General features: G+C 36.9%; 1 protein-coding gene across 2 annotated transcripts in view; it reads left to right on the top strand.

Annotated features, from left to right (window-relative positions):
- The window catches only part of KIF6 (kinesin family member 6), a 373,885-nt gene that overhangs the window by 84,354 nt on the left and 262,064 nt on the right, over positions 1–27,467 (top strand). For both annotated transcript variants that reach the window (XM_058432302.1, XM_032141106.2), the window contains exons 4-6: positions 7,997–8,144; positions 12,787–12,896; positions 26,061–26,190. In XM_058432302.1, the coding sequence (XP_058288285.1) occupies positions 7,997–8,144; positions 12,787–12,896; positions 26,061–26,190 (388 nt within the window). The remainder of the gene's footprint in view (positions 1–7,996; positions 8,145–12,786; positions 12,897–26,060; positions 26,191–27,467) is intronic.

Here is a 27,467-nt window from a genome sequence, read left to right as displayed (position 1 = left end):
CCCATCAATACCTAATTTATTGAGAGTTTTTAGCATGAAGAGATGTTGAATTTTGTCAAAGGCCTTTTCTGCATCTATTGAGATAATCATGTGGTTTTTGTCTTTGGTTCTGTTTATATGCTGGATTACATTTATTGATTTGCGTATGTTGAACCAGCCTTGCATCCCAGGGATGAAGCCCACTTGATCATGGTGGATAAGCTTTTTGATGTGCTGCTGGATTCGGTTTGCCAGTATTTTATTGAGGATTTTTGCATCAATGTTCATCAAGGATATTGGTCTGAAATTCTCTTTTTTGGTTATGTCTCTGCCAGGTTTTGGTATCAGGACGATGCTGGCTTCATAAAATGTGTTAGGGAGGACTCCCTCTTTTTCTATTGATTGGAATACTTTCAGAAGGAATGGTACCAGTTCCTCCTTGTACCTCTGGTAGAATTCAGCTGTGAATCCATCAGGTCCTGGACTCTTTTTGGTTGGTAAGCTATTGATTATTGCCACAATTTCAGAAGCTGTTATTGGTCTATTCAGAGATTCAACTTCTTCCTGGTTTAGTCTTGGGAGGGTGTATTTGTCGAGGAATTTATCCATTTCTTCTAGATTTTCTAGCTTATTTGCATAGAGGTGTTTGTAGTATTCTCTGATGGTAGATTGTATTTCTGTGGGATCGGTGGTGATATCCCCTTTTTCGTTTTTTATTGCATCTATTTGATTCTTCTCTCTTTTCTTCTTTATTAGTCTTGCTAGCGGTCCATCAATTTTGTTGATCTTTTCAAAAAACCAGCTCCTGGATTCATTAATTTTTTGAAGGGTTTTTTGTGTCTCTATTTCCTTCAGTTCTGCTCTGATTTTAGTTATTTCTAGCCTTCTGCTAGCTTTTGAATGTGTTTGCTCTTGCTTTTCTAGTTCTTTTAATTGTGATGTTAGGGTGTCAATTTTGGATCTTTCCTGCTTTCTCTTGTGGGCATTTAGTGCTATAAATTTCCCTCTACACACTGCTTTGAATGTGTCCCAGAGATTCTGGTATGTTGTGTCTTTGTTCTCGTTGGTTTCAAAGAACATCTTTATTTCTGCCTTCATTTCATTATGTACCCAATAGTCATTCAGGAGCAGGTTGTTCAGTTTCCATGTAGTTGAGCGGTTTTGAGTGAGTTTCTTAATCCTGAGTTCTAGTTTGATTGCACTGTGGTCTGAGAGACAGTTTGTTATAATTTCTGTTGTTTTACATTTGCTGAGGAGAGCTTTACTTCCAACTATGTGGTCAATTTTGGAATAGGTGTGGTGTGGTGCTGAAAAAAATGTATATTCTGTTGACTTGGGGTGGAGAGTTCTGTAGATGTCTATTAGGTCTGCTTGGTGCAGAGCTGAGTTCAATTCCTGGATATCCTTGTTAACTTTCTGTCTCGTTGATCTGTCTAATGCTGACAGTGGGGTGTTAAAATCTCCCATTATTATTGTGTGGGAGTTTAAGTCCCTTTGTAGGTCACTGAGGACTTGCTTTATGAATCTGGGTGCTCCTGTGTTGGGTGCATATATATTTAGGATATTTAGCTCTTCTTGTTGAATTGATCCCTTTACCATTATGTAATGGCCTTCTTTGTCTCTTATGATCTTTGTTGGTTTAAAGTCTATTTTATCAGAGACCAGGATTGCAACTCCTGCCTTTTTTTGTTTTCCAGTTGCTTGATAGATCTTCCTCCATCCCTTTATTTTGAGTCTATGTGTGTCTCTGCACGTGAGATGGGTTTCCTGAATACAGCACACTGATGGGTCCTGACTCCTTATCCAGTTTGCCAGTCTGTGTCTTTTGATTGGAGCATTTAGCCCATTTACATTTAACGTTAATATTGTTATGTGTGAATCTGATCCTGTCATTATGGTGTTAGTTGGTTATTTTGCTCGTTAGTTGCTATAGTTTCTTCCTAGCCTCGATGGTCTTTACAATTTGGCATGTTTTTGCAGTGGCTGGAACCGGTTGTTCCTTTCCATGTTTAGTGCTTCCTTCAGGAGCTCTTTTAGGGCAGGCCTGGTGGTGACAAAATCACTCAGCGTTTGCTTGTCTGTAAAGTATTTTATTTCTCCTTCACTTATGAAGCTTAGTTTGGCGGGATAGCAAATTCTGGGTTGAAAATTCTTTTCTTTAAGAATGTTGAATATCGGCCCCCACTCTCTTCTGGCTTGTAGAGTTTCTGCTGAGAGATCAGCTGTTAGTCTGATGGGCTTCCCTTTGTGGGTAACCCGACCTTTCTCTCTGGCTGCCCTTAACATTTTTTCCTTCATTTCAACTTTGGTGAATCTGACAATTATGTGTCTTGGAGTTGCCCTTCTCGAGGAGTATCTTTGTGGCGTTCTCTGTATTTCCTGAATCTGAATGCTGGCCTGCCTTGCTAGATTGGGGAAGTTCTCCTGGATAATATCTTGCAGAGTGTTTTCCAACTTGGTTCCATTCTCCCCATCATTTTCAGGTACACCAATCAGACGTAGGTTTGGTCTTTTCACATAGTCCCAAATTTCTCGGAGGCTTTGTTCATTTCTTTTTATTCTTTTTTCTCTAAACTTCCCTTCTCTCTTCATTTCATTCATTTCATCTTCCATCAGTGATACCCTTTCTTCCAGTTGATCGCATCTGCTACTGAGGCTTCTGCAATCTTCGCGTAGTTCTCGAAACTTGGCTTTCAGCTCCATCAGCTCCTTTAAGCCCTTCTCTCCATTGGTTATTCTAGTTATCCATCCTTCTAATTTTTTTTCAAAGTTTTTAACTTCTTTGCTATTGTTTTGAATTTCCTCTCGTAGCTCAGAGTAGTTTGATCATCTGAAGCCTTCTTCTCTCAACTCATCAAAGTCATCCTCCATCCAGCTTTGTTCCGTTGCTGGTGAGGAACTGCGTTCCTTTGGAGGAGGAGAGGTGCTCTGTTGTTTAGAGTTTCCAGTTTTTCTGCTCTGTTTTTTCCCCATCTTTGTGGTTTTATCTACTTTTTGTCTTTGGTGATGGTGATGTACAGATGGGTTTTTGGTGTTGAAGTCCTTTCTGTTTGTTAGTTTTCCTTCTACCAGACAGGACCCTCAGCTGCAGGTCTGTTGGAGTTTACTAGAGGTCCACTCCAGACCCTGTTTGGCTGGGTGTCAGCAGCGGTGGCTGCAGAACAGCGGATTTTCGTGAGACCACAAATTCAGCTGTCTGATAGTTCCTCTGAAAGTTTTGTCTCAGAGGAGTACCCGGTTGAATGAGGTGTCAGTCTGACCCTACTGGGGGGGTGCCTCCCAGTTAGGCTGCTCAGGGGTGAGGGACCCACTTTAGGAGGCAGTCTGTCTGTTCTCAGATCTCCAGCTGCGTGCTGGGAGAACCACTACTCTCTTCAAAGCTGTCAGTCAGACAGGGGCATTTAAGTCTGTGGAGGTTCTTTGCTGAGTTTTTGTTTGTCTGTGCCCTGCCCCCAGAGGTGGAGCCTACAGAGGCAGGCAGGCCTCCTTGAGCTATGGTGGGCTCCACCCAGTTCGAGCTTCCTGGCTGCTTTGTTTACCTAAGCAAGCCTGGGCAATGGCGGGCGCCCCTCCCCCAGCCTCGCTGCCGCCTTGCAGCTTGATCTCAGACTGCTGTGCTAGCAATCAGCGAGACTCCGTGGGCATAGGACCCTCCGAGCCAGGTGCGGGACACAATCTCCTAGTGTGCCGTTTTCCAGGCCCGTTGGAGAAGTGCAGTATTAGGATGGGACTGACCCGATATTCCAGGTGCCGTCTGTTTCCCCTTTCTTTGACTAGGAAAGGGAACTCCCTGACCCCTTGCACTTCCCGAGTGAGGCAATGCCTCGCCCTGCTTCGGCTCGCGCACAGTGCACTTCACCGTCTGTCCTGCACCCACTGTTAGGCACTCCCTAGTGAGATGAAACCGGTACCTCAAGCAGAAATGCAGAAATCACCAGTCTTCTGTGTCGCTGGGGCTGGGAGCTGGAGACCGGAGCTGTTCCTATTCAGCCATCTTGGCTCCACCAACCTCCTTTGGCTTTTTGTGCTTTTGATGTCACAGCTAAAAAACCATTGCCTAATTTAGCTCATGAAGATTTACTCCTAAGTTTTCTTCCAAGATTTTCTTTTAAGTTTTATCTCTTACATTAGGTCTGTGATTCATTTTGAGTTAGTTTTTGTACATGGTCTGAGGTAGGGTTCCAGCTTTATTCTTGTGCATGTGGATCTCCAGTTGTCCAAAGACCATTTGTTAAAAAGACCATTCTTTCCTCCATTGACTAGTGTTGGCACCCTCGTTGAAAATCAACTGATCATAAATATAAGGGTCTATTTCTGGATTCTTAATTTTATTTTATTGATCCATATGTATGGCCTTATGCCAGTATCCCTCTGTCTTAATTATTCTAGCTTTGTAGTAGGTTTTGAAATAGGGACGTGTGAGTCATCTACCTTTGTTCTTTCTTTTCAAGATTGTTTTAGCTATTCTGTGTCCCTTGACTTTCTGTATAAATTTTATAAGAATATTGTCAATTTCTGCAAATAAGCCAGCTTGAATTTTGATAGAAATCCTACAAATGTAGATCAGTTTAGGGAATATCGCCATCTACACAGTGTTAAGACTTGTACCCTACAACCCTGCTGAACTTGTTTCTTACTTCTCATAATTTTATAGTAAATTCTTAGGATTTTCTATATACAAGATTATGTCATGTGCAAATAGAGAATTATATATCTGGCAATATTATTCTCAAAAATGAAGAAATTAAGCATTCCAAGATAAACAAAAACTGAGCAAATTTATCATCAACAAACTAGCCAGTAAATTTAGGCAAGATAATGAAATAAATTTCCTTAAATTCCTTGAACTCCTCGGTCTCCTAGCCTACATACAAGGGTCCCTACATGTTTGTTGGGGCATACCTTCAATGCTGAGGAAGTTTGTAACACTGTCTTTCTTCTCACTTTCTGTTTGTGCAGTCTCAAGGCCAGCCAGAGGTGAGTTATAATGCCCTTCTCAGGTCTTTTCTGGGCATACATATAGTCCTGCACATGTGTGTGGCCTTCCTGATTCCCAGGAATACATCAGAGTTTTTTGAAACCCCTTATACATATTTCTCAGGTTTTTCTAAGTTTTTGGTTGGGTTCTTGTTTACTTCACTGGCATTGCAGCTTTGCCAGCTGTGATGTTAAACACTTGCCACTGATTTTTTTTCAACAAACACCCTGAGGACAGGGCTGCTCACACTGAGTGAACTCTGAATCAGGTCTAACAAAGACAAGTACTGTGAGTGGAGCTTTTCCAGAGAGCTCCCAGACGAGTCAGAGAGTGGCAGCTCTTTGAGGATGGGGCCTTTTGAGGAGCCCCAAATCCATACTGCCCGCTATAGTGGTTGCTAGGCTGCTGGATTTCACAGCTCCAATGTTTCAAGGCTTTTGTTTTTGAAGGCTACCATGGAGCTAGGGAGAGGTGCTGGGAATGTTGAAGTTAAAATACCACAAAGCTTATGGTTCCTACTGAGTTTAGCTGTTTGTCTTACATAAACACTTCTTGGATTGGTGTGAGGCTTTGGATAATTTCCAGAGTTCTGAAAAAGTTGATTTTGACAATTTTTGCCACTGGTATTATTGTTCTTGTGGAGTAATGGATTTTCAAAGATCATTACACCACTATGTCTCTTTCTTTATTTTTAACTAGTATTTTTCCTTAGGACAGATGAGACCAGAAGCACATGAAAAGGCCTAGTGTCCATTGAAGAGTGGTTACAAGATTGAGTTGGAATGGAGGCTCTATAGAAGGGACTGGAGACAAATTTTGCCTGATTGTATTTCCTTATTTAACGTTTAATTGTAGCAATGTAATAAATAAATAGCCATGGGAGTATATATAGGTCAAGCCTTATCCTTTTTATTTTACAGTGTTCTATGAAGCTATGCCATCTGGTTTTCCATCCCACAGTAGATGGGGGTAGGGGGAGCATATATTAGAGATAGACATTCTAGGACAACTGGCAGTGAGAAAGAAGATTTTAGCATAAAAAAGTAGACATAACAATTAGCATATGCCAACGTCGTGTACTACCTACTCACTTTTCATAGTCTATATCAAAATGAAAATATTAATTTGTGCTCTGTATTTTTTTTCTTTTTTTTTGTTTCCTTGGGAGTGGCTTTTTTTTATTATACTTTAAGTTTTAGGGTACATGTGCACAACGTGCAGGTTAGTTACATATGTATACATGTGCCATGTTGGTGTGCTGCACCCATTAACTCGTCATTTACATTAGGTGTATCTCCTAATGCTATCCCTCCCCCATCCCCACTCCACAACAGGCCCCAGTGTGTGATGTTCCCCTTCCTGTGTCCATGAGCTCTCATTGTTCAATTCCCACCTATGAGTGAGAACATGTGGTGTTTGGTTTTTTGTCCTTGTGATAGTTTGCTGAGAGTGATGGTTTCCAGCTTTATCCATGTCCCTACAAAGGACATGAACTCATCATTTTTTATGGCTGCATAGTATTCCATGGTGTTTTTCAAGACAGATAATGCCTAGTATATTTTACATCTATTCTTTCTATCAAGAATCAATAAAATGTTTAAGTTTAGATATTTAAAATTTTAGACTTCATTTACCTAGAGCATTTATGGCCAAGAAATACCATATAGCCAAATGATATTGCTAATGGGACATCAATATTTCATTGGTAACAAATTCTGTTGAGGAAAAAGTTTCTCTAATTAAAAATCTAATTTCATCATAGTTCCAACATCTTAGAAGTTGAGAATTTCAACAGTATATTGTCTCCATGTAAAGACACACGAAGAAAAATGATTACACTCCTCAAAAGTAGAACATTGAATCACACAGTTATAATACTTTCTTGCACATTCCCTGTACTAAGTCCATTAAATTTGTAAGCACCAATAACACTTTCTACCTACACAGCAGCAGATGCATTGACTTGTTGCTGAAGATATTATTGTTAGTTTAATAGTTGCATAAGGTGCTCAGGACTTCAGAGACTACTTCAGAATAATCTCCAGTCAAACCTGTGTGTTTTAGGAGGCCCTTATAATGATAGATCTCTCAACACACAGGCATGAAAGCATATGAAACAGAACTGTAGATAGGATGTTGACAGAAGTAATAGGGCGGGAATTCTAATATGAACAGTGAGGGGTGAACTCAGAGGAGCCATCTATCAAAAAATCCACCCACAACATGGGGACCAATAGCTGATGTCATCATAGCTGGTTTAATGAAAACATCTCAGAGATCAAGGAGTCACTTGAATCAAAAAACAAACATAAAGCTACAAAAGTTTACTCTTCCATGTAGCATAGATTAAAGACACAGTTTTGAAAGTCTACATCATTTCATGCATATTTTTAAAAGCTTATATTATGGGTGGTGCTCTTCAAAGGCTGAGAAGATCCAGCCTTTGGGTTCTTAAGACCACCATCAAATCAAGGGCCGCTCTACAGGGCTGAAAAATATATATGGACTAGCATCTTCTACCAAAAAGTCATTCCAAGAAAAGAGAGGAGGGGAATTCCTAGAGGATTTTCAGTTGGTGCTTAGTATTAAGCAGGGAGTTGCATTACAAGGTGTATGGTGGCAAACAGAGTGTGTTCCTCCTGTTCTAGGAAGTAACTACTATTGTGAGTGTCTATACCATGTGAGGTACCAGGTGTCAGGTTGACAGTTTGCCAAATTACAGGTATTGTTTCCCCAGAACTTTTTTTCAATATATTATTTGATTCAAGTCCAGTGTGTACTAAAAGATGAAGAATATATTTAAGATGACTGAACTCCATTTACGTTACATGTCCTTTCTTAGAGAACAGGATTGATGTGCTGCTGTTCCTAGATAAAAATGTAAATTCTAGCTAGATATTCACATATACAAATTTTTAATAGATATTTCTATAAAGTTTTTAAATAGTGTTTAATAAGATTGTTATTAGAATACAAGCCATTTAATTCATATGCAGTTAGCCATGTTGATATTAAAAGTGTGTCATTTCTTTATTGCAGTGTCCTGGCAGGTTACAATGGTACCATCTTTGCATATGGGCAAACAGGCAGCGGGAAGACATTCACTATCACAGGGGGTGCAGAGCGTTACAGTGACAGAGGCATTATCCCAAGGACACTGTCATACATTTTTGAACAGTTACAAAAGGTATGAAACTTTTCATTCATATCATTTTGTATTTGATATATTCAGCAAAAATTTACTGAAAGCAGGACATTTATTATGACATTTATTTTATTGTGTCTAAATGATAAAGTCTTATTGTGTCATAACTTTGGCCTTTACCTTTAAGGAGAGGTTGGGATTTTGCTGTAGAAGTGAAAATTAAGAAGGGGCTTCTCATTAAAGGGCTGCTATTTCAGCAACGGCTCAGGAGAGTTCCTTCTGATATACGCACGAAGGTTGAAAGAGCAGACAACACCTTTTACCAACTAATATCTTATATTCCTCAAGAAACTGAGGAATGTCTTCTTATCAAAGCAGATCTTTCTTTTAGCTACTGAAACACTAAACAGGATAGTATAATTGTTACTATTTTACACTTGATAGAAGCCCAGAGGAATTTACCAAAGTACAAATACCGTTGTAATTATTATCATTGTAAAAAAAGAGTTATCTATCTAGATTATATGTATCATTTATTGAGTGCCTAAAAATGCCAGTAGCTTTATCAGTTTTACCAGTATTTGATATAACATATAATGCAACTTCCCATTTCATAGTTGGGAAAACTGAGCCTCAGGTTAAATATTTTCCTCTGGGCCCACATCCTGTAAGTAGCTGATCTGGAGTTCTATCCCAAGTCCACCTGATACCTAACTCTGTGCTTTGTGCCATTATGTATATTGCTTCTATACCTTGGACTGGCTTTATTTTGTTGGTTATGTTCAAACAAATTCCCTATAATGAGTCACATACCTTCTCTGAGTTTCAATTTTCCCTTCTGTGAAAGCAGAGATTGAATTGTATTAGAGAATCTCCAGTGTCCCTACTAGTTCCAGCAATTCCTTGGTTGTATTACTTCTGTATAATAAATGTCTTAACTAGGTCAATGTAACAGTCACTCCAAAATTTCTTGACTGTATATTGTTTGCATTTTGAGTTGCAAAGATGAGAAGAAATTGCTGAGATCTGCATAATTCTAATTGCCATCCATAAAGTAGCAATTATCCATTAGTTCAGCTCATCTTTCTCTAGCTCAAACATGCCAGCTTTGCATGCCAGAAAATTTGGATGAGAAAGGATTGAGTATAGCATATATGTTGGATCCAAAGCCCTTTTATCATTTACTCACTTATTTCTGACATTGCCTGTTTTGTTCCCACATTTCACAATCTGGGAATATAATTCCTAATAGTTTTCATTGCTGTGGCCTAATGTGGAATCCTTTTGTCTTAGAAAGATCACTGGAGGTGCAGGTCAACCTGGTTCTGAGAAAGTGTACTGCTTACAGCATGTGGCCTTGGGGCGGTTACTTAATGCCTCAGTCTTATGGATTGCTCTGAGGGGCTGAACATACTGTGTTTAAAGATATTGTCCAGGTTCTTGCACACAGTATATGCTCAATACATGATAGTTATGATCAAAGCCAGTAATATCTATATATGGATATTAATGTGGCCAAGTGATCCCTGACCAATTTCAGAGAACCCTTGAAACTCTCAAAACAAAGGAAGCCAAATCCATGATTAAGTTAAATAGAACAAACTCAATCTCTCCTAAAGGAAAATATTTTTTGTCCCTTTAAAATTTTTATGTATGGTTACTAAAGTACAGATCCAAATGTCTAAATGTCTCCTTAGTACTTACCATTTGTCAGGTTCATTGTTTTAGATCTGTTTGTCATTGACATTACCGTAAACTCCATTTCATTCTGAATGATCCTAAATAACTTCCTGGACTTGTAGCGAGCCCATTGGAGCAATTTAAAGCCAGAGCAACTCTTTGTAAATGAACATATTTTCATGATGGGGCATAACACATTCATTATAATCAAACAGCTGCAGTGAAACTGGTCAAGCAACTTGAAGTGCATCATGAAGTTTGTTCATATTGTATAGCTGGAAAATGCAGCTTAGTTCTCAGAGGTCCCCAGCTGATTGCCTTAGACAGGTACATGGAGCTCTCTAGAATTCTTAAAGGAAACATTTGACCTATGCAAATTCTTCATTTCAAGATACCGTAAGAGCCCAGTGCATACTGGGTCCTGAAATGTCTATGAGTATGCCAGGAGCACATTTTCACTGATTTTCAGAGAAGAAAATTGATGCCATTTATTTTAGAAATCTCTCTCATTATTTTTGAGTATTGTGAGTTTCAAACTTGTTTTGGGGCAGGAGAAAGGGCTGTCTGCAGGAAACATGTGTGTTACATTACAGTCTGGCAATCCTAAACACTAAAAAGGAGTAATAAGGAAAGGTAGCTTGCCATATAGCTCAGGGAATTTTAAGTGTATTTTCCAATAAAAGTCCAGAAAATGCGGAAGCTGGAAGAGCCAAAGACATTATCCCTATCATCTCAGGGCAGTGGACCTGCCATTTTCCTGACGTTTTATGATTTATTCTAACTTCTGGAAGAAGAGATTTTCTCCACTGCAGATAAACATACAAGTTGGCTGTCCTTTTTGCATTTATTTTCCTTTCCTTTTATATTCATATACTGAATTCTCCATTTGAAGGCTTCTAGAAATAATAATAAAAACAATAACTACAGCAATAATAATAGCAACAGCAGCAACAATGATTCGTTGGTATCTGTTGTGGGCCACACACTTTTGTAAGATTTTAAATATAGAATCTTATTTCTCTGTTATAACAGAATGCAAGATCAGGGCTATTATCCCCATTTTTATGGTGAAACAACTGAGGATAGGGGTGTGGGACTTTCTGTTATAAATGGAGTTTTAATATTCAAACTCATTTCTTATCTGATGCTAAGAAGAACTTAGAAGTGTATACTAAACTCTCAAATCATAATCTCTGGGTTATTTCAGATATTTTGGATAAATTTTAAAGATATGTTGGTTTAAACAGGATCTCAGAATGTTGCCAAAATATCCCCTAGGGCCTTTGACGTGCTCCAGAGAGGGACAGAGTTTATGTATATGTTGACCATGGAACAGTTTTCCAGGAGTATTCCATGGAATATTTTAGAAACATTGGATTAGACTAACAGCCACGCAAAGTCTTTTTAGTGTTTATAGTCTCTGATACCTGTGCTAAGCCAAGTTATAACCCAAAGAATTATATTGAAATAGTACCTTTACTAAACTAGGATGCTAATGTAATCAATAGGCCATTCGTTGGGATAAGCATTAGAGTCACCCACATCAGAAGAATTTTCAGCATTAGGCTGAAAATAAAATTGCTTAGTAATTCAGTCCATGTTGTCACCTTCACAGAACACCAGAATATAGAATTTCAGCTGTAGCTTGAGTGTTTTTATTATAGTCATGGAAGGCCGAGAGTTGCTTTAATTGTTCATGTATAATTTTGTTTTTCTGAAATGACAGTATCTTTATTTGGATAATTGGAGCCATTTTAGAAGCAAAGAATCATTCATTTTACACTGAAGAACAGACAGGGATTTATTAGCCAACTTCCTCACTTTAATGGGTTTGAAAACAAAGGCCTGACATGGTAGAGGCTCACCTCTAGTTAGAGTAGGAGTCCAGCTTTTTATTTATAGGCCACAATTCTCTCTCCTGTCTCTGTGACTTGGTCCTCTCTCCCTTTGAACAAAACCCATTAAATGGATTGCCTTGGATATGGGTGAGAATCAGTCAGGAAGGTCATCCTAAGCAAATTCTCTGTTAGTATACACTCTGATACCCTGACAACCTGCTTGCCACAATACCCAAATATACTCTCCCCTTATGAGAAGCATGATAATATTTGCAGAAATGGAAGCATTTGTATTTTTGGAGGAACAAAAAGAAGGTGCTATTGTTTGATATTTTGTATTGAAAACTGAACTTCCTCAAGAGTTGAAAAAATTCCTTATTTTATTCCATTTCAAAGGGAATGGGTCATTTTTGTCTATTGGCAGAATTGAGACTAGGACCAGGCACCTTGACTTTTAGCCTCATTACATTGATGCCTATGCCACTGCATTTCAGCAATGACCCACCAAAACCATTTCTCTCCATCTAATAGCTAAACATCTCTGATTTGCCCTCTTGGGCCAGGAAAATTAACTCCACAGGTGAGGTATTGGCAGTGAACTATTAATGTCCACTCATACCTGACTAATGAACTATTTTCTGTCCTCTGGATCTCACTTTCATTGTTATCTATTTATGTCATCAGAAAATATTGAATATTAGAAAAGTAGAAAAAGAATTATGATTAAAGATGAAAACTATTTTGCTCCTGAAATTTTTAAACCACAGTAATGATCTGTGTTCTTTTTTATGAATAGACTATTCACAGAATATGTATTTTTTTTAGTAACCTTTTTTTTGGTCTGGAGAGTAAAAAAATGGTGTGTTATACAGTTCTGCAACCAAGTTGGCTCATTGTAAGTGTATATTGACTTTTTATGTATAATGTGGAACCAATAAAAAATAACAGACTGAAGTTACTTGTAATCATGGGTGTTGGCCCTTCAAAAAAGCTTCATGCATATGGTAACTGGCAACTTGAAAGTGTCATGAACTGAAAATGTAAACCATATAAAGTGAGAGAAAAAGAGAAACTGTGAGGAAACTGAGTGCTAAATGTGTTCATCTTCATCTAAGCAGAATCATTATTTATAACCAATAAATAATACCTTTCGCTTTTCCAATCAGGACAGCAGCAAAATGTATACAACGCACATTTCCTATTTGGAAATCTACAATGAATGTGGTTATGATCTTTTGGATCCAAGACATGAAGCCTCCAGTTTGGATGATTTGCCGTGAGTAGCCAGAACAACAAAGGACGGAGGGAAATTACTTTCAGATGTTCTCTTCAATTGTTTTCTTTGAAATATTGTATGTTTCTGGTCTCAATCATAATTAGCGAATACTGGATAACTGAATCTTTTTGTAATATAATGGATTTTTTTTCAGTTATGACAAATGGACAGTAGTGATGGGAACTAAATTGCCTGAAACTCATTTCTTGGGAAAATCTCTTTTGGAGTTGGCAGAAGAGAGTACAATGAATTTTCTCTAAGATTGGGTGCTTAGAGGATTGATGGAATATGACAGTACTACTTTCTTCCTGCCACATGAAACCCTGTTGCTCTTCTAATTGTGGCCTTTTTCTGAGAAGAAGGTATTCAAATTAGAGTTCAAGCAGCAATAAGAGAATCTGAGACAGAGAAAATAACATTTTTACGTTTTCCTCAAATGCTTCTCTACTATGGTTAATGCTAACTTTGGCAATCATTTGATCAGATTGGCACTGATTGTTTCATGACCGAAATTTAAATAGCGTCTTCAAAATTTATCTAATAATGGAGCAAGTTACCCTGCCAGCATTTATATAACATTGCTCAATGCTTGTTTGAATATCTGCCTGTATTAGACATATATTAATTGGTAACTGTTCATATACTTTTGTTCAGACATCTTCATATATCAAAAGTAGCCTATAGCCAAGAAAATGTATCTTTATATTCTTATTAAATACTCTAATTTAGAAATACATATCATTGTCTCCCAAAAAGATTAACAATCAGTTGATTATTTTAATTTGCATTATCTCCACACCAAAAGGGCTATCCAATTCTTGAATTGTTCTGAAATTTTATAGTAGTGAATATATTCGAAGTAATAGGCTATCGACTTGGATATGGGACTCTTCTTTCTTAATGACATTTTTATTTTAATGGGATTTGTTGTCATGTAATTACAGTCCAAAATGTGAGAATAAGAACAGTTTTAGACCACTTTTGTGTATATGTGTGGAAGTTTCTTGAAAACAACTGTTTTATAACTGAGGTCACTTCTAACTTGAGTCAGTGAACTCTCCAACAAGAGGACAAAGCTACTAAAGGAGGGGAAGTCGTTGAAGATGAAAGCTAGCAACATCTCTGGAGACAATCTGACCAGCATTGAGAATGACTGCTGAATGCTAGCCATGCTGAGAAATGTGGAGGACACAGGGTGGACTACGGCATTGTGCTTGCTCTCAAGCTTGCTCTTTTCTAAAAGAAGCCCATTTGAAAATACTGAAATCACTTTTTCTTCTTTTGTGAAGGTTAGAAAGCTCAACAAATAAGTCCTCTCCTGTGAAGGTCACCAGTCTTTTTAACTCTTGACATTGGAGGTTGAAAGATTGTGAAATATTACTTAATCCAATGCCCACATTTTATAAACAGAGAAATCCAGAAAAATGAAATAACTTACCTAAGACTGTAGGACTGGGACTGGAACCCAAATTTCCTGACTTCTCATCAAGTACTTTTTTTTCTATATATTATGTTACCTCTCTTAAGAGTTCAATGGACTTTTCTCATTCCTAGCTCTTCCCATTGTTAGGCTGCACCAAACCATGTCGATTAGATTCAGATGAAAAGAGCTCATGCTCTGTTCTTCTCCCTCTACACTTTCATTTCAAAACATCTGCTTCACAGTTTCAATTCAACAAATAATTTTTTAAAAGTTATTAAGGATTTATTCTGGCTTAGGCAGTAGAGACACTACTAAACCAAGTAAGGCATATTTCCTACCTCTGAGGAATTTATTGTAAATATAAACATCTAGTATGATATCCTTAGACAGCAAACTTATCTATGTAAAATTTATTATCATCACTCAATCAAACTTTCTAATGGAACTCTCCTTTTTAAGTCAATGACTCCTTAATTCTTTAGGCCCCACTATAAATATTTTGAATCTTGGCCAGGTGCGGCGGCTCACGCCTGTAATCCCAGCATTTTGGGAGGCCGAGGCAGGCGGATCACAATGTCAGGAGATCGAGACTATCCTGGCTAACATGGTGAAACCCCATCTCTATTAAAAATATAAAAAATTAGCCAGGTGTGGTGGCTCCTGTAGTCCCAGCTACTCGGGAGGCTGAGGCAGGAGAATCGCTTGAACCCAGGAGGCAGAGGTGTGGAGATAATGAGGTTTGACTGGTATTGAATCTGCTAGTTTTCTGAGGGCCTTAGACGAGTTGGCCTTTTACTAAGATGATAAAATAATTAAAATGAAATTTGTTTTTTGCTGTACTTGGATTAGATTAAGCATATGTGCTATTAATTACACACTCTTGAACTGGGGCATACTATAACTCTGAAATTCTAGCTCTCTTATTGACTGATTTCATTGTTGTGAGCTGAAATGTCTCAAACACTTTGAATGCCTTCTAAACATAGTAGGCAAAATGTCTATTGACCTCGGTCCCCACTTGTAGTCATCCATTTGAGGGACAATGGCAATATACCCATTTTATCTCTTTTGCATTCTTATACAAGGCTTAACTATATAAAATCAACTCAGGGTCATGTTGGTGCTGCACAATAATAACCGTCAGTAACAGCTTCCTTACCACTGAGTGACACAGCATCCCCAAATATCACCTGCGAGACGCTCTTCTCACATACACTCTGCCTTTTCTATTTTTTTTTCTTTTACATTCTAAGATGTACCACTTGCCTGCTCTTGCAGAACTTTTGCCTATAAAACTGTCTGTGGATTTTGTACATATTATGTCAGGGTACTAAACTAAAGTCATTTGCTTTTTACAAATGTTGCTGTAGTCATTTGTTTAGTAAATGTGAGAAATACCGACATCTAAATTAACAATCAAAGGTGATTAAACCAAACTTAACCAAGATGAAATACATAATTGAATAGTTCAATAACTGTTATAGAAGTTGAATTCATGATTTTATAAGTTTCATAAAATGAAGTCTTTAGGCCTAGATAGTTTCACTGGAAAATTCTACCAAATATTTAAAGAAGAATTAACACCAATTTTACATAATCTATTTCAGGAAATAGAAGAGAGAACAATTCCCAGGTTATTCTATGAGTCTAGTATTGCCCTGATACCAAAACTAGGCAAAGATTGTACAAAAAAAAAAAAAAAAACTACAGACGGATATCTCTCACGAACATAGGCTCAAAAATCCTCAACAAAATATTGGCAGTTGAATCCACAAATGTATAAAATCAATACTATATCATGACCAAGTGAGATTAATTATAGATTGCAAAGCTAGTTCAACATTTGAAAAGCAATCAATGTAATCCACAGGCTAAAGAAGAAAAATTATATGAAGCTCAGAAATAGTATTTAACACTCATTCTTGATAGAAATCTAAACAAGTTAGAAATAAGGAGATCACCTCAGTTTGTTAAAGAGCATCTACAAAATCCTACAGCTAACAAATGTGTAATGGTGAAAGACTGAATGTTTTCCTCCTAAGATCAGAAACAATGCAACAATGTCTACTCTCACCACTCTTCTTCAATATAGTATGGAAATACTAGTCACTTCAGTAAAAGAAAAACAAGAAAAGACATACGTATTGTCTACTAAAACATCCCAAAGAATTTGCAATCTCTTCTGAAAAAAAAGCAGAGGGAACATGTTCTAACTCATCCAGTGATCCCAGCATTATCCAAACACCAAAAGCAGACAAATGCATTACAAGAAAGGAAAACTACAGACTAATATCTCTTGTGACCACACATGCAAAAATCCTAAATAAAATCTTAGCAAATTATATTCAAAAATATATAAAAAATTATATACTACAGCCAAGTGAGACTTATTTAAGGTATGCAAGACTAGTTCAACATTCAAAAATCAATTAATGTAGTCCATGGCATGAACAGTCTAAAGAATAAAAATCATATTATCATATCAATAGATGCAGAAAAAATATTTGACAAAATCCAACATCCTCTCAGGATAAATACTCTCAGGAAACTAGAAATGGAGGAAACGTTCTCAACTTGATAAAGAATATTTATAAAATGTCTGTAGGTAACATTATATATAATGATGAGAAGCTAGATGCTTTCTCCCAAGATCAAGAACAAGGCAAGTATGTCCCTCTCACCACTCTGATTCAACATTGTACTGGAAGTCCTAGCCAATTGCAATAATACAGGAAAAAGAAATTAAAGTTATTGGGAAGAAAGAAATACAACTGTCTTTGTTGACAGATGATATAATTATCTATGTAGAACATCTCAAAGAATTCACAAATTCCTGGAACTCATAAGTGATTATGGCAAGGTTGTAGAATATAAGGTTAATGTACAAAACTCAATTGTTTTCCTATATACCAACAATAAATAATTGGAATTTAAAATGTAAAACACAATACTGCCTACATTAGCATCAAAAAATGAAATACTTATGTATAAATCTGACAAGATATGTACAAGATCTATATGAGGAAAACTGCAAAGCTGTTTAAATAAAAAGATACTCCATGTTCATGGATAAGAAGACTCCATATTGTTAAGTTGTCAGTTCTTTCTCACTTGATTTGTAGATAAAGTATAGATCAATTTAATCTAAAGCAAATTCCTAGTAAATTATCTTGTAGATATCAATAAAATGACTATAAATTTTACAGGAAAGGCAAAATATCCGTAATAGCCAATACAATACAGAAGAAGAACAAAGTCAAAAGACTGACATCACCCAACTTCAAGACATACTATAAAGATGGTAATTAAGGCAGTATGGTAATGGCAAGAGAACTGACAAATATATCAATGGGACAGAATAGAGAGCCCAGAAATAGTCCCTTAAAAATATAGTCAACTGATTTTTGACAAAGAAGCAAAGGCAATTCAGTGGAAAGGGGACAGTCTTTTTTATAACTAGTACTGAAGCAACTGGATATGCACACATGAAAAAAGTGAATCTAGACAGGGACCTTACACCTTTCACAAAATTAACTTGAAATGAGTCATAGACCAGAATGTGCCATGCAAAACTATAAGTCTTCTAGAAGATAACACAGGAGAAAATCCAGATGGCCTTGGGTTTGCCAATGAGTTTTTAGATGCAACACCAAAAGCATGACCAGTGAAATAAAAATTTATAGGTTGAAATTTATTAAAATTAAAACTTCTGTTCTGTGAAAGACACTGTTGAGAAAATGAAAAGGCAAGTCACAGGCTAGAAGAAATTAATTATCAAACACATATCTGATAAAGATACAAATATACAAAGAATTTTTATATCTGAAATATGCAAAGAATTTTAAAAACTCAACAATAAGAAAATAAATGCCCCAATTTTTAAAATGGGCAAAAGATCTGAATAGCCACTTCGCTGAAAAGATACACATATGGCAAATAGCGTATGAAAAGAAGCTCAACATCACCTGTCATTAGGGAATTGCAAATTAAAACAGTGATATACCACTACATACAAATTAGACTGGCTAAAATCTAAAATACTAACACCAAATGCTGGCAAGGATGTGGAGCAACAGGAACTCCTATTCATTGCTGGTGGGAATGCAGAATGATCCCACCACTTTGGAAGACAAATTGGCAGTTTCTTAGAAAATTAAACATACTTTTACCATATGATCCAGCAACTGCGCTCCTAGGTTTTTACCGAAATGAGTTGAAAACTTATGTCTACACAAAAACCTTCCCACAAATACATATAGCAGTCTTATTCATAATTGCTGAAAATTGGAAGGAACCAAGATGTTCATCAATAGGTTAACAGATAAACTATAGTACATCCATACAAGGGAATATTATTTGGCAATGAAAAGAAATTAGCTATTAAGCCACAAAAAGACATGGAGAAAATGTAAATGCATATTGCTAAGTGCAAAAGTTACCATGAAAGTCTACATACTGTATGATTCAAACTATATGGCATTCTGGAAAAGGCAAAACTATAGAGACAATGAAATGATCAGTGATTGTCAGAGGTTGAGGGGGAGGAGTAGAAGAGTAAATAGGTGAAGCACAGGGGGTTTCTGGGTGGTGAAACTGTTCTATATGATACTGTAATGGTGGGCACATCATATAATACATTTGTCAAAACCCACAGAATTTACAATACAAAGAATGAACCCTGATGTAAACTATAGGCTTTAGTTAATAAGGTGACAACAAAAAGGAATGAACTATTGAGACAATTAACAACTTGGATGAATCTCCAGGGAAATATCTTGAGTAAAAAAAGCCAATCCCGAAAGGTTTACATGCTGTATGATTCCAATTGGTGAACAGATTAGTGGATACAGAGTTAGGGAGGGCAGGGGAATGGTTGGACAAGGTCAACACAAAGGATCCTTGTGATGATGCAATGTTCTATGTCTTCACTGTGGCTCTGGATACACAAAGCTACCCATATGATAAAATTACATAGAACTAAATGTACACACAGACACACACAAGGGAACATAAGCAAAATTGGGGAAATTGCATATAATTAAATATTAAATGTACACACAAACACATGCAAGTGAATACAAGCAAACCTGGGAAAATTGCATAGAACTAAAACGTATACACACACACACACACACACACATACACATAAATGAGTACAAGCAAAACTGGAAAAATCTGAATAAGATTGGTGGATTGGATTGCCAGTGTCCTGGTTGTGATATTTTAATACTATAGTTTTGCAAGATGTTACCACTGGGAAAAACTGGGCAATGGGTATATAAGATGTCCCTGAATTATTTCCTATAGCTGTATGTGAATCTACAATAATCTCAAAAGGTTTAATTTAAAAAGTAATTGGCTATATATTTGTATATAGACATACATATGCATATACACACATATGTGTATTAAACCTATTCTGTATTTAGAAATTTTTTAGTATTTCAAATGAAAATAGAAATTCTATTTTTGAAAGCTTCTTATGTCACATGCTATAAAAGGAATATAGTTAGAATCTAAGTTTGTCTCATGAAGTAAAACAGGATAACTGTTGGTCTCAGCTGTAGAGAAAATAGTCACCTTACTTTAGTATAATTTTAGTATTCCTAAATAGGGAAGCATATTCCATTTAAGATTCTAACAATTGTCATGGTTATTACTATAAAAAGGAACCAGTAAACTCCAGCATTCAGTATTGAAATCTTGGCTGTGTTGTATTTTTTGAATAATTTGTCATCAAAGGGGAAATAGTCACCAAATGTTAAATTTAAGTCACCACATTTCTAACATCTACTGGATAGAAAACACTGCTAAGTGATGCAGGAGTTACAAAAAAATTAATGCACAGTCTCTGCTCTCGTGGCTTACAGTCCAGACATGTGAATTCATTCATATACTCAGCAAACATTTGTTGAGACCCAACTTTGTTCCAGCCATTGTGCTAGGCACCATGCTTGCTAACGTAGTCCCTGTTTCCCTGGAACTCATAGCAGAGAGGATAAAGCTAGTATAAAATAGCATAAGATGGCACGTGAAAAACATTGTAAGAGAGCCAGAAAAAAATGACAAGAGCTCACAGGAGAAAGAAATCACATCAATGCAAGAGATCAGGCTAAGATTCATAGGGAAGATGGCGGATGAAATCATCCTTGAGGGAAGGGGTAGGACTTGGGGCAGTGGAGTGTGGCTTTTGTGTGGAAACAAAGATAGAGAAGTTGAGGCATGTCCAGGAAGCTCCATCCAATGACTTTCACTTACTTGTCACTGACCAGAATTTTGTGATATGGGCAGCCTTAGTTGCAAGAGAGTCTGGGAAATTCTAGTGTTTTTAAATAATTCCCTGAACAAAATCAAAGCCTAATAGGGAGAAGGGGAGGACAGATCCCATACAGGCAACCTGCATCATGAGCCACACAATCATTGATGGAGAGGAAAAATCCATTTAGAGCCCTTATTTCATTCCATCCACTCATATCCCAAAAGAGTAGAAGTGAATTTTTGTATACTCTGTTGATTTGGAAGGAGTTTGGACTTCTGATAAAGTATTTTATTTGTTAGTGTTTCCTCTTTTATAAAAGTTAGAACTTGGTGTTGTAGGTTGCAGATTATATTAACTAACTTAGTTTCTAAAACGTATTAACAGAAAAAGGAAACTTTGTAAAATATTTTAAAGAGATTTATTTTGAGCCAATAAAAATAAAATAAAAAGGTTTATTTTGAGCAATCTGGTTACAGATTGGTTTTGTGCATTTCAGAAAGACAGGAATTATAAAATCATAAATCAACACATGAAAGCATACATTGGTTCAGTTTGAAAAGGTAGAATGTCTCAAAGGAGGGACTTAGAAGTCAGAGTTGGATTTTAGGGATTCTTTGGTTGGCAATTGGTTGAAAGAGTTAAGCTTTGTCTAACGACTTGAAGTCACTACAAAGGAATGCTTAAGTTGAGACTCGGGGCGTCTGTGCTGTGATGCTACATCAGAGTCAGGTTGGAAAACAAGCCACATTATATTGGATTAATTTTAAAAAACCTTTTAATTAGATTTTATGGTTTGTAGAGTGTGACTTAACACTAGTCTGGCATGGCCTTGGGTCTTGTTTATAATTTGGTTTCTTATTGCCACAAAAAGTTTGTTCTGTGAGTCTTATGATATCTGTTTTAACATTAATGCTGGTCAGTTGTGCTGAAACTCCAAAAGGGAGGGCGCATAACAAGGCGTGTCCAACCTCCTTTCCTATCATGGCTGGGAATTCAGTTTGTCAGGTTTTCTGGGGTCCCCTTGGCCAAGAGGAGGTCCATTCAGTCGGTTGAGGGGCTTAGGATTTTATTTTTAGTTTATGAATGTCCTGTGATCAGCTATATTCTTCATTGTCAGTGAAAAGATATGATGTTAGATCAAACTACAAAGAAAAGATACGGTTTTCAAGCTACTAGAAAGAGCTTTCGAAATATCTCAATAATGGAGAAAACATCCATTGCTTTTAGCCCATTTTGTCTAGGTCAACACTAACACAAAAATGTATTGCAGGTTCATGAAACTTTCCCAAGAAACGTATTTCGAGTATTTATATTTTATAACCGAAGAAACTTTTAGAAAGTTGTAATCAATCTAAAGAAAATCTACCTTTGAAATTGTTTAAATGCAGAAAGGAGGGGTCACCTTACATACTTTTCCTAAAACTTTACATCTCTCCTTTTCCCTAAACCTTCACCATAAAGAGCTTCTGAGAAAATGTGTTGGGGTGAAAATAAAAGGATATTGAGAACTGACAAACAAGTGAATGTTCTCTTTATTTAAGTGACTTGTGTTGGGACTATGTTGACAACATGTGAAACATATCTAGTTATTTAGAAGATCCTGGTGAACCCCCACCCATTGTCATGAGGCCCCCCTGTTCTTGACATTGTTCTAGGTCAAGGTGTCTAGACAGAATGGCCTCTAGTCTGTATGACCTCAAGTCACCTTTATGTGACTTACTAAAAGGCACCCCTGCCATCTATTGGAAAATTGTTGCAGTATGCTGATTTTGTTAGGAGGCTCTTCATTGCCTTATGATAGACACTTGTCGTGATAACTATACAAACCCATGATGTGAATAGCACCCCCTCAGACATGGCGCCATTGTGTAGCGCATGACCTGTACCATCATAGGGGACATTTGCAAATAGATAAAAAATAGAAATCACCATGGCAACACTTATATATAACATGAACGTTAGAAACCATGTTCCTTGCAGTAATGCCTGGGAAGTTCCTGTTCAGCAAGTTGATGGTGCTGAAATGTGGAGGTAGCGTGTAAGGTGAGGAGGATTCTTTCATTGATAGCTTCCATTGTTGAGAACAAGAGCCTTCCTATTGCTCTTTATATGTGTTTCAGTCAGTTAAAAAGAGCCTACAAATTCCAGCTACTTGGCCAAATGGAAAAGATTCTCTGTTTACAGAGAAAACACAAAGCTTGCTTCTTCCCCATCATTAAGCAGGCTGAGTACACTTAGCAGAACTTTCCCACTTAGATATCCAAGTTAAGACTATCAGTGACTTTTCGCTTGAAATCTAAATATTTTAGAAACATTTTGTAGGGAAAGCTGTTCACAGGCCTGTTAAAAAAAAATCAAATAAATAGTTTGGGGGTTTCCATCTTGGTATTATAATGTTTTTTTAAGAAACTCTAATAAAGCCCTCTTTCAAGCCCATGAAAATTATAGTCAGAACCAAGTGGTAGATTAAGGATTCAGGAAATAGCTATTGATTCGTGAGGGACAGAGGGAAAGAAAGGGCCAGGAAAGGAAGGAACTTGATGAGAAACTTTTTGTAATGGTCCTTATTTCCTTCAACTTTGAAAAACCATTTCACTGGCAGTAGAATTTAAAACACTCTCATTCCACAACTACCTCTCCCAGGCAATAGACGTAGTGCCCAGGGCATGGCTCAGGCTGGGCTCCTATGAGCAAAGGCATGAACATAGATGGGGCTGACACACTGGCTGCAAGACTTAGTGCAAAAGGGATTTTCAGTGGGGGCAGGCAGGGCAATATGGGAAAGCCAAAGCATCATGCCCAAGGGATTGGGCAGAAATCAGAAAAGAATCTGAAAACTGGCAAGAAGAGACCCTGATTGGTGAGGGAAGATTGTGTTTCAAAGATTCCAGAAGGATGCCAGAAGTGGACCCTTTTATAGCGTGCCCACAAATGAGCCCTAAGCAGGGGGAAGCCCGTGAAACAAAACTCTAACCTGCCTTTTCATTTACTTTTCAAAACCTCCATGGTCAAGAAATCAGAAAAAAGTGAGGAACACATGATATTAACGTATAGGGATGGATTACAAAAGATAGCCAAGAGTTCTACAAAGAAACGCCAAGGGCACGTACAAAGTATTTTGTGACAAAGCTGGACAAGCACCTGGAAGTAAATGTAGAAGCGTAATAGTTCTGAAGTAGCTATGTTGGAGATCAAAGGCTCTGGATGATTTAGAAGAAACAAGTAGCTTAGCCAAATATCACTGATGACATTTAACACTTTTTACCTTATGCATGTAATTATCCTATATAAATATAATCCTAAATCAGTGACCCATATAAGGTTATCTAATAAATGAGCATGCTTAGAATTCCATACTTGCTTGTTCTCTGCATCTCCTGTTTCAGTGAAGTAATGGTGAGAGATACAGGTATTAGGTGTCCTTACTATTACTTACATTTTTTGATTCAGTAATGATATAAACCCTATGGATGTTTAGGGAGACCCATAATCCCCAGTTGAGCGTTAGTTATTGTGTGGTTAATGTTGTGTGGCTTAGTATACCCACCAACTGTATGGTCAGGGAGGTAGAAAAGAAACTTGCCCTAGAAAGACAGTCTTTTTAAAATTTTCCGTGACCTTACCTATTAGTAGATATGACTCATCAGCGTCTTCAGGTGTTTTACAAACAAGAAAATTAGTAATTTTACCCTTTGGGCATGAAGTGGAACAGGATGGAAAGTAAAGATAAAAAATCAGAAACTTCCTCTCCACGTGTCTACTAGAAGGGATATTAAAGATGAAGTCAGTGGCTCTCACCCTTATTTTGTTACTTTATCTTCCAATATTACTTAACTTCTCTCACCTATAAGCCCCAGAATCTGTCGGTTTAGGAAGAGTCATTAGTTCTGTGTCTCTAGGGATTTAATTTAGCCAAACCTTCTTGAGCACTTCAGAAAAATCAGGGTGGAAATAAAGTTTAAGGAATAAAGGGAGTTTTTAAAAATAGAATACAACTCATCCATTTCAATTCAATTCAATTCAAATGCCTTTCTCTTTTCCAAGCATTTTTAATAAGCTCACTTAAGAGTCTTGTTGAAAAATAAATAAATGACACTTGTTTTCATTAAGAGAAAAGATCTTTTTCCATTTTTGCTGGTATTGTTGAAGGAAACAAAAAAGAGTATAAAACTTGGCAAAGGAGGACATTATTAGTGACATATTGGTCACAGATGTGCTAGTAGAGCTACATTTTCTTCCTACCATTAGGATTTTAAGTGCTCACAAATTACATATGAAAGTCCAGATAACTTTCTTACAAAAGGGAAAGATGAAAAAAATGATGATACTTGCAAAATCTTCATTTTTTAAGATATTCTAAATAAGTTTTTTAAAAAAGAAAATTACACATGTCCATCTGCTGGTTTTTCTTTTAAAGGAAAAGTAGTGCTGGATGATGCTAACATTTACTTAGTGTCATCAATTCCAAATGTTTTAAACAAGTGAAGATACCTGAGATACTCTTTGGCAATACTTGTGAATAATAAGATTTCCTTTCCTTAACAATTCTTAAGAAAATCAAGAGGGCAAAATTTAAGAGGTAGAGAGGAACTCTCTTTAGTAACTTTATGACTCAACTCTGTAGGCCTGTGAAGCAGAGTATGAGGAGTTTAGCCAAATTTTGTTCCATTGCAGAAAGTCCTGAAAGGACTTTAGGGAGAGTATTGACAAGCCAACTTTGGAAACAGGATTAGGATTCACCTGGGAGGAAACGGTATTGGCATCAGGATGCCCATTAAGGTAGTTGTAATAGAGGAATGTAATTCCAGATCTAAGGCTCTGACTAGAAGGATGTAATGGAAGGAAAGGTATGTTGTAAATGAAAAAGGATCAAGAAACGGATTTGACAGGCATTAAAATAATAATGGCAAGCTAAATCTTTATTATAAGACTTCTTGAAAATTTTTTATTCACCTTGATGAGAAAACTCAATAGGGGAATAACTCCTAGAAGGATGACAGATGCCTCAGTTTTCATCATGTTTAAGTGGTAAGTGAACCAGTTTGAAATGTCATGTAAATTGAAAGTGATATGAAATTGAACAAAAGAATGAGTTCACTGCCTACGTAAGAAACTGAATCATGACACAGAAAATATATGGCCTGGTTTCCTGATATGTAGGTAGAAAATTATTATCTGTTTGTATTTTTAATTCAAAAAGAATATGCATTCTAAGATGATTTAGCGATCTGATTATTACAATGACAGGTGGCTTTAAATCAGGAGCTTGTAATATATTTTTCAGTCTCAAAGCTATTTGATAGTACTGTCAAGGGAATGTCAGTGTTTGATTCTAATCCAGTGCTGTCTGGTATCTTGTGTGTTATTTGCTTTTATAAGTTCAAGACGTCGTACTATACAGCTTTTTAAAAGCCTGTAGGGAAGACTTCAAGTTCTTTTCATTCTCAGCAGTACCTTGTTTTCTTGCTTCCCATTTGCCTAGGAAAGTGACAATACTGGAGGATCCTGATCAGAACATTCACCTGAAAAACTTGACTCTCCATCAGGCAACCACAGAGGAAGAAGCTCTGAATTTGCTTTTTTTAGGAGACACCAACCGAATGATTGCAGAGGTAATAAACTTCTCTCTGCAAGCTGTTTCTTCAACATTATAAGATATAGTATCTGAAGCCAAGGCGGAAAAAAAAAGATATAATAGAAGTTTAGGGGCAACAGCGACCTTAAAAATAATCTCGTCCAAACCTCACATGCAGATAAAGAAGCCCAGATCTAGAGAAGTGAGGAGACTTTCCCAAGGTCACCAGCTAGCTAATGAGCAGGAACAGAAATCTAGACCCCTGGATTCTCAATCCACTGCTTTTTCTACTTTAGTGTATCTACCTTTTAGTTTTTATTTTTATATTTCTAAGTTCTATACAAATTTACTTGTACATTAATGACAATGTATTACATGTCTTAATTATAGGATGTTTTGCATATTTTCTAAAATTTAAAAATACTCAGTCCATTTTTCCTAACCTGAAATCATCCATAGGTTGGCATGTGTTTACATATCCATATATTTTCATTTAGTTAGTGGGTTAATATGTATAAAGTACTTAGAACAATGCATTAAACATAGGGAGTACTCCATGCATTTGCAGCTATTGTTGGCGTATCTGGGAACACCACCATAGTGTGTATATCTCAGTGCAATATTTGGAACATACTTATATTAAAAATTATTCATTGTTAATCTGACATTGAAATTTAACTGAGTTCCTATTTTATCTGAGAATTCTATGCAGGAGCTAGGATTGACCCAGCTTGGTCAGGGGCCCAAATTGTAACTGGTTTCTGATTGCAGATGGAGGGTTATGAAGCTCTCATCCAGCTGCACTGTGGTGAAGGGAATGGGATGGTGGTGGTGGTGCTGGTGGTGTGGGGACAGTTCCCCAAATGAACAGCTTACTGTTTTCACTGGCATTTTCTTTTTAAACCACTCTTCCAGAGTTCTGTATTTTACCTTGTCTCTGATAACAAGTATTAGGTAGGGATAGTAAGCTGAAAGGGTAAGTAGTCCAAGAAAAATCTCCATCAAGGAACCTTTTATTCAGCCCCATGTCTGCCCTCTGGAATGCCCCACCTTAGACGCAAGATAGACCAATGCAAACCAAATCCAGATAGTGAAAGCGTGGTATTGATATCTGTTATTATTTTGGGCCCTTAGTTTTTGGTTTTGTCACAGTTGTTTCCCAGTTTTGCATCAATACTTTTCAATAGACTAGCTAACTTATATAGGTTGAGTTTATGTGCCATATATATGGATTTAAGGGCACTTAAATTATTATTTGAAACAACATTCACATAGTTTTAAATTTCAGAATATTTTGTTTTGCTTTACAATATT

This window comes from Hylobates moloch, unplaced genomic scaffold (genome assembly GCF_009828535.3).
Source record: "Hylobates moloch isolate HMO894 unplaced genomic scaffold, HMol_V3 SCAFFOLD_20, whole genome shotgun sequence".
Classification (NCBI taxonomy): domain Eukaryota; kingdom Metazoa; phylum Chordata; class Mammalia; order Primates; family Hylobatidae; genus Hylobates; species Hylobates moloch.
This window is presented reverse-complemented; position numbering and strand designations above follow the sequence as displayed.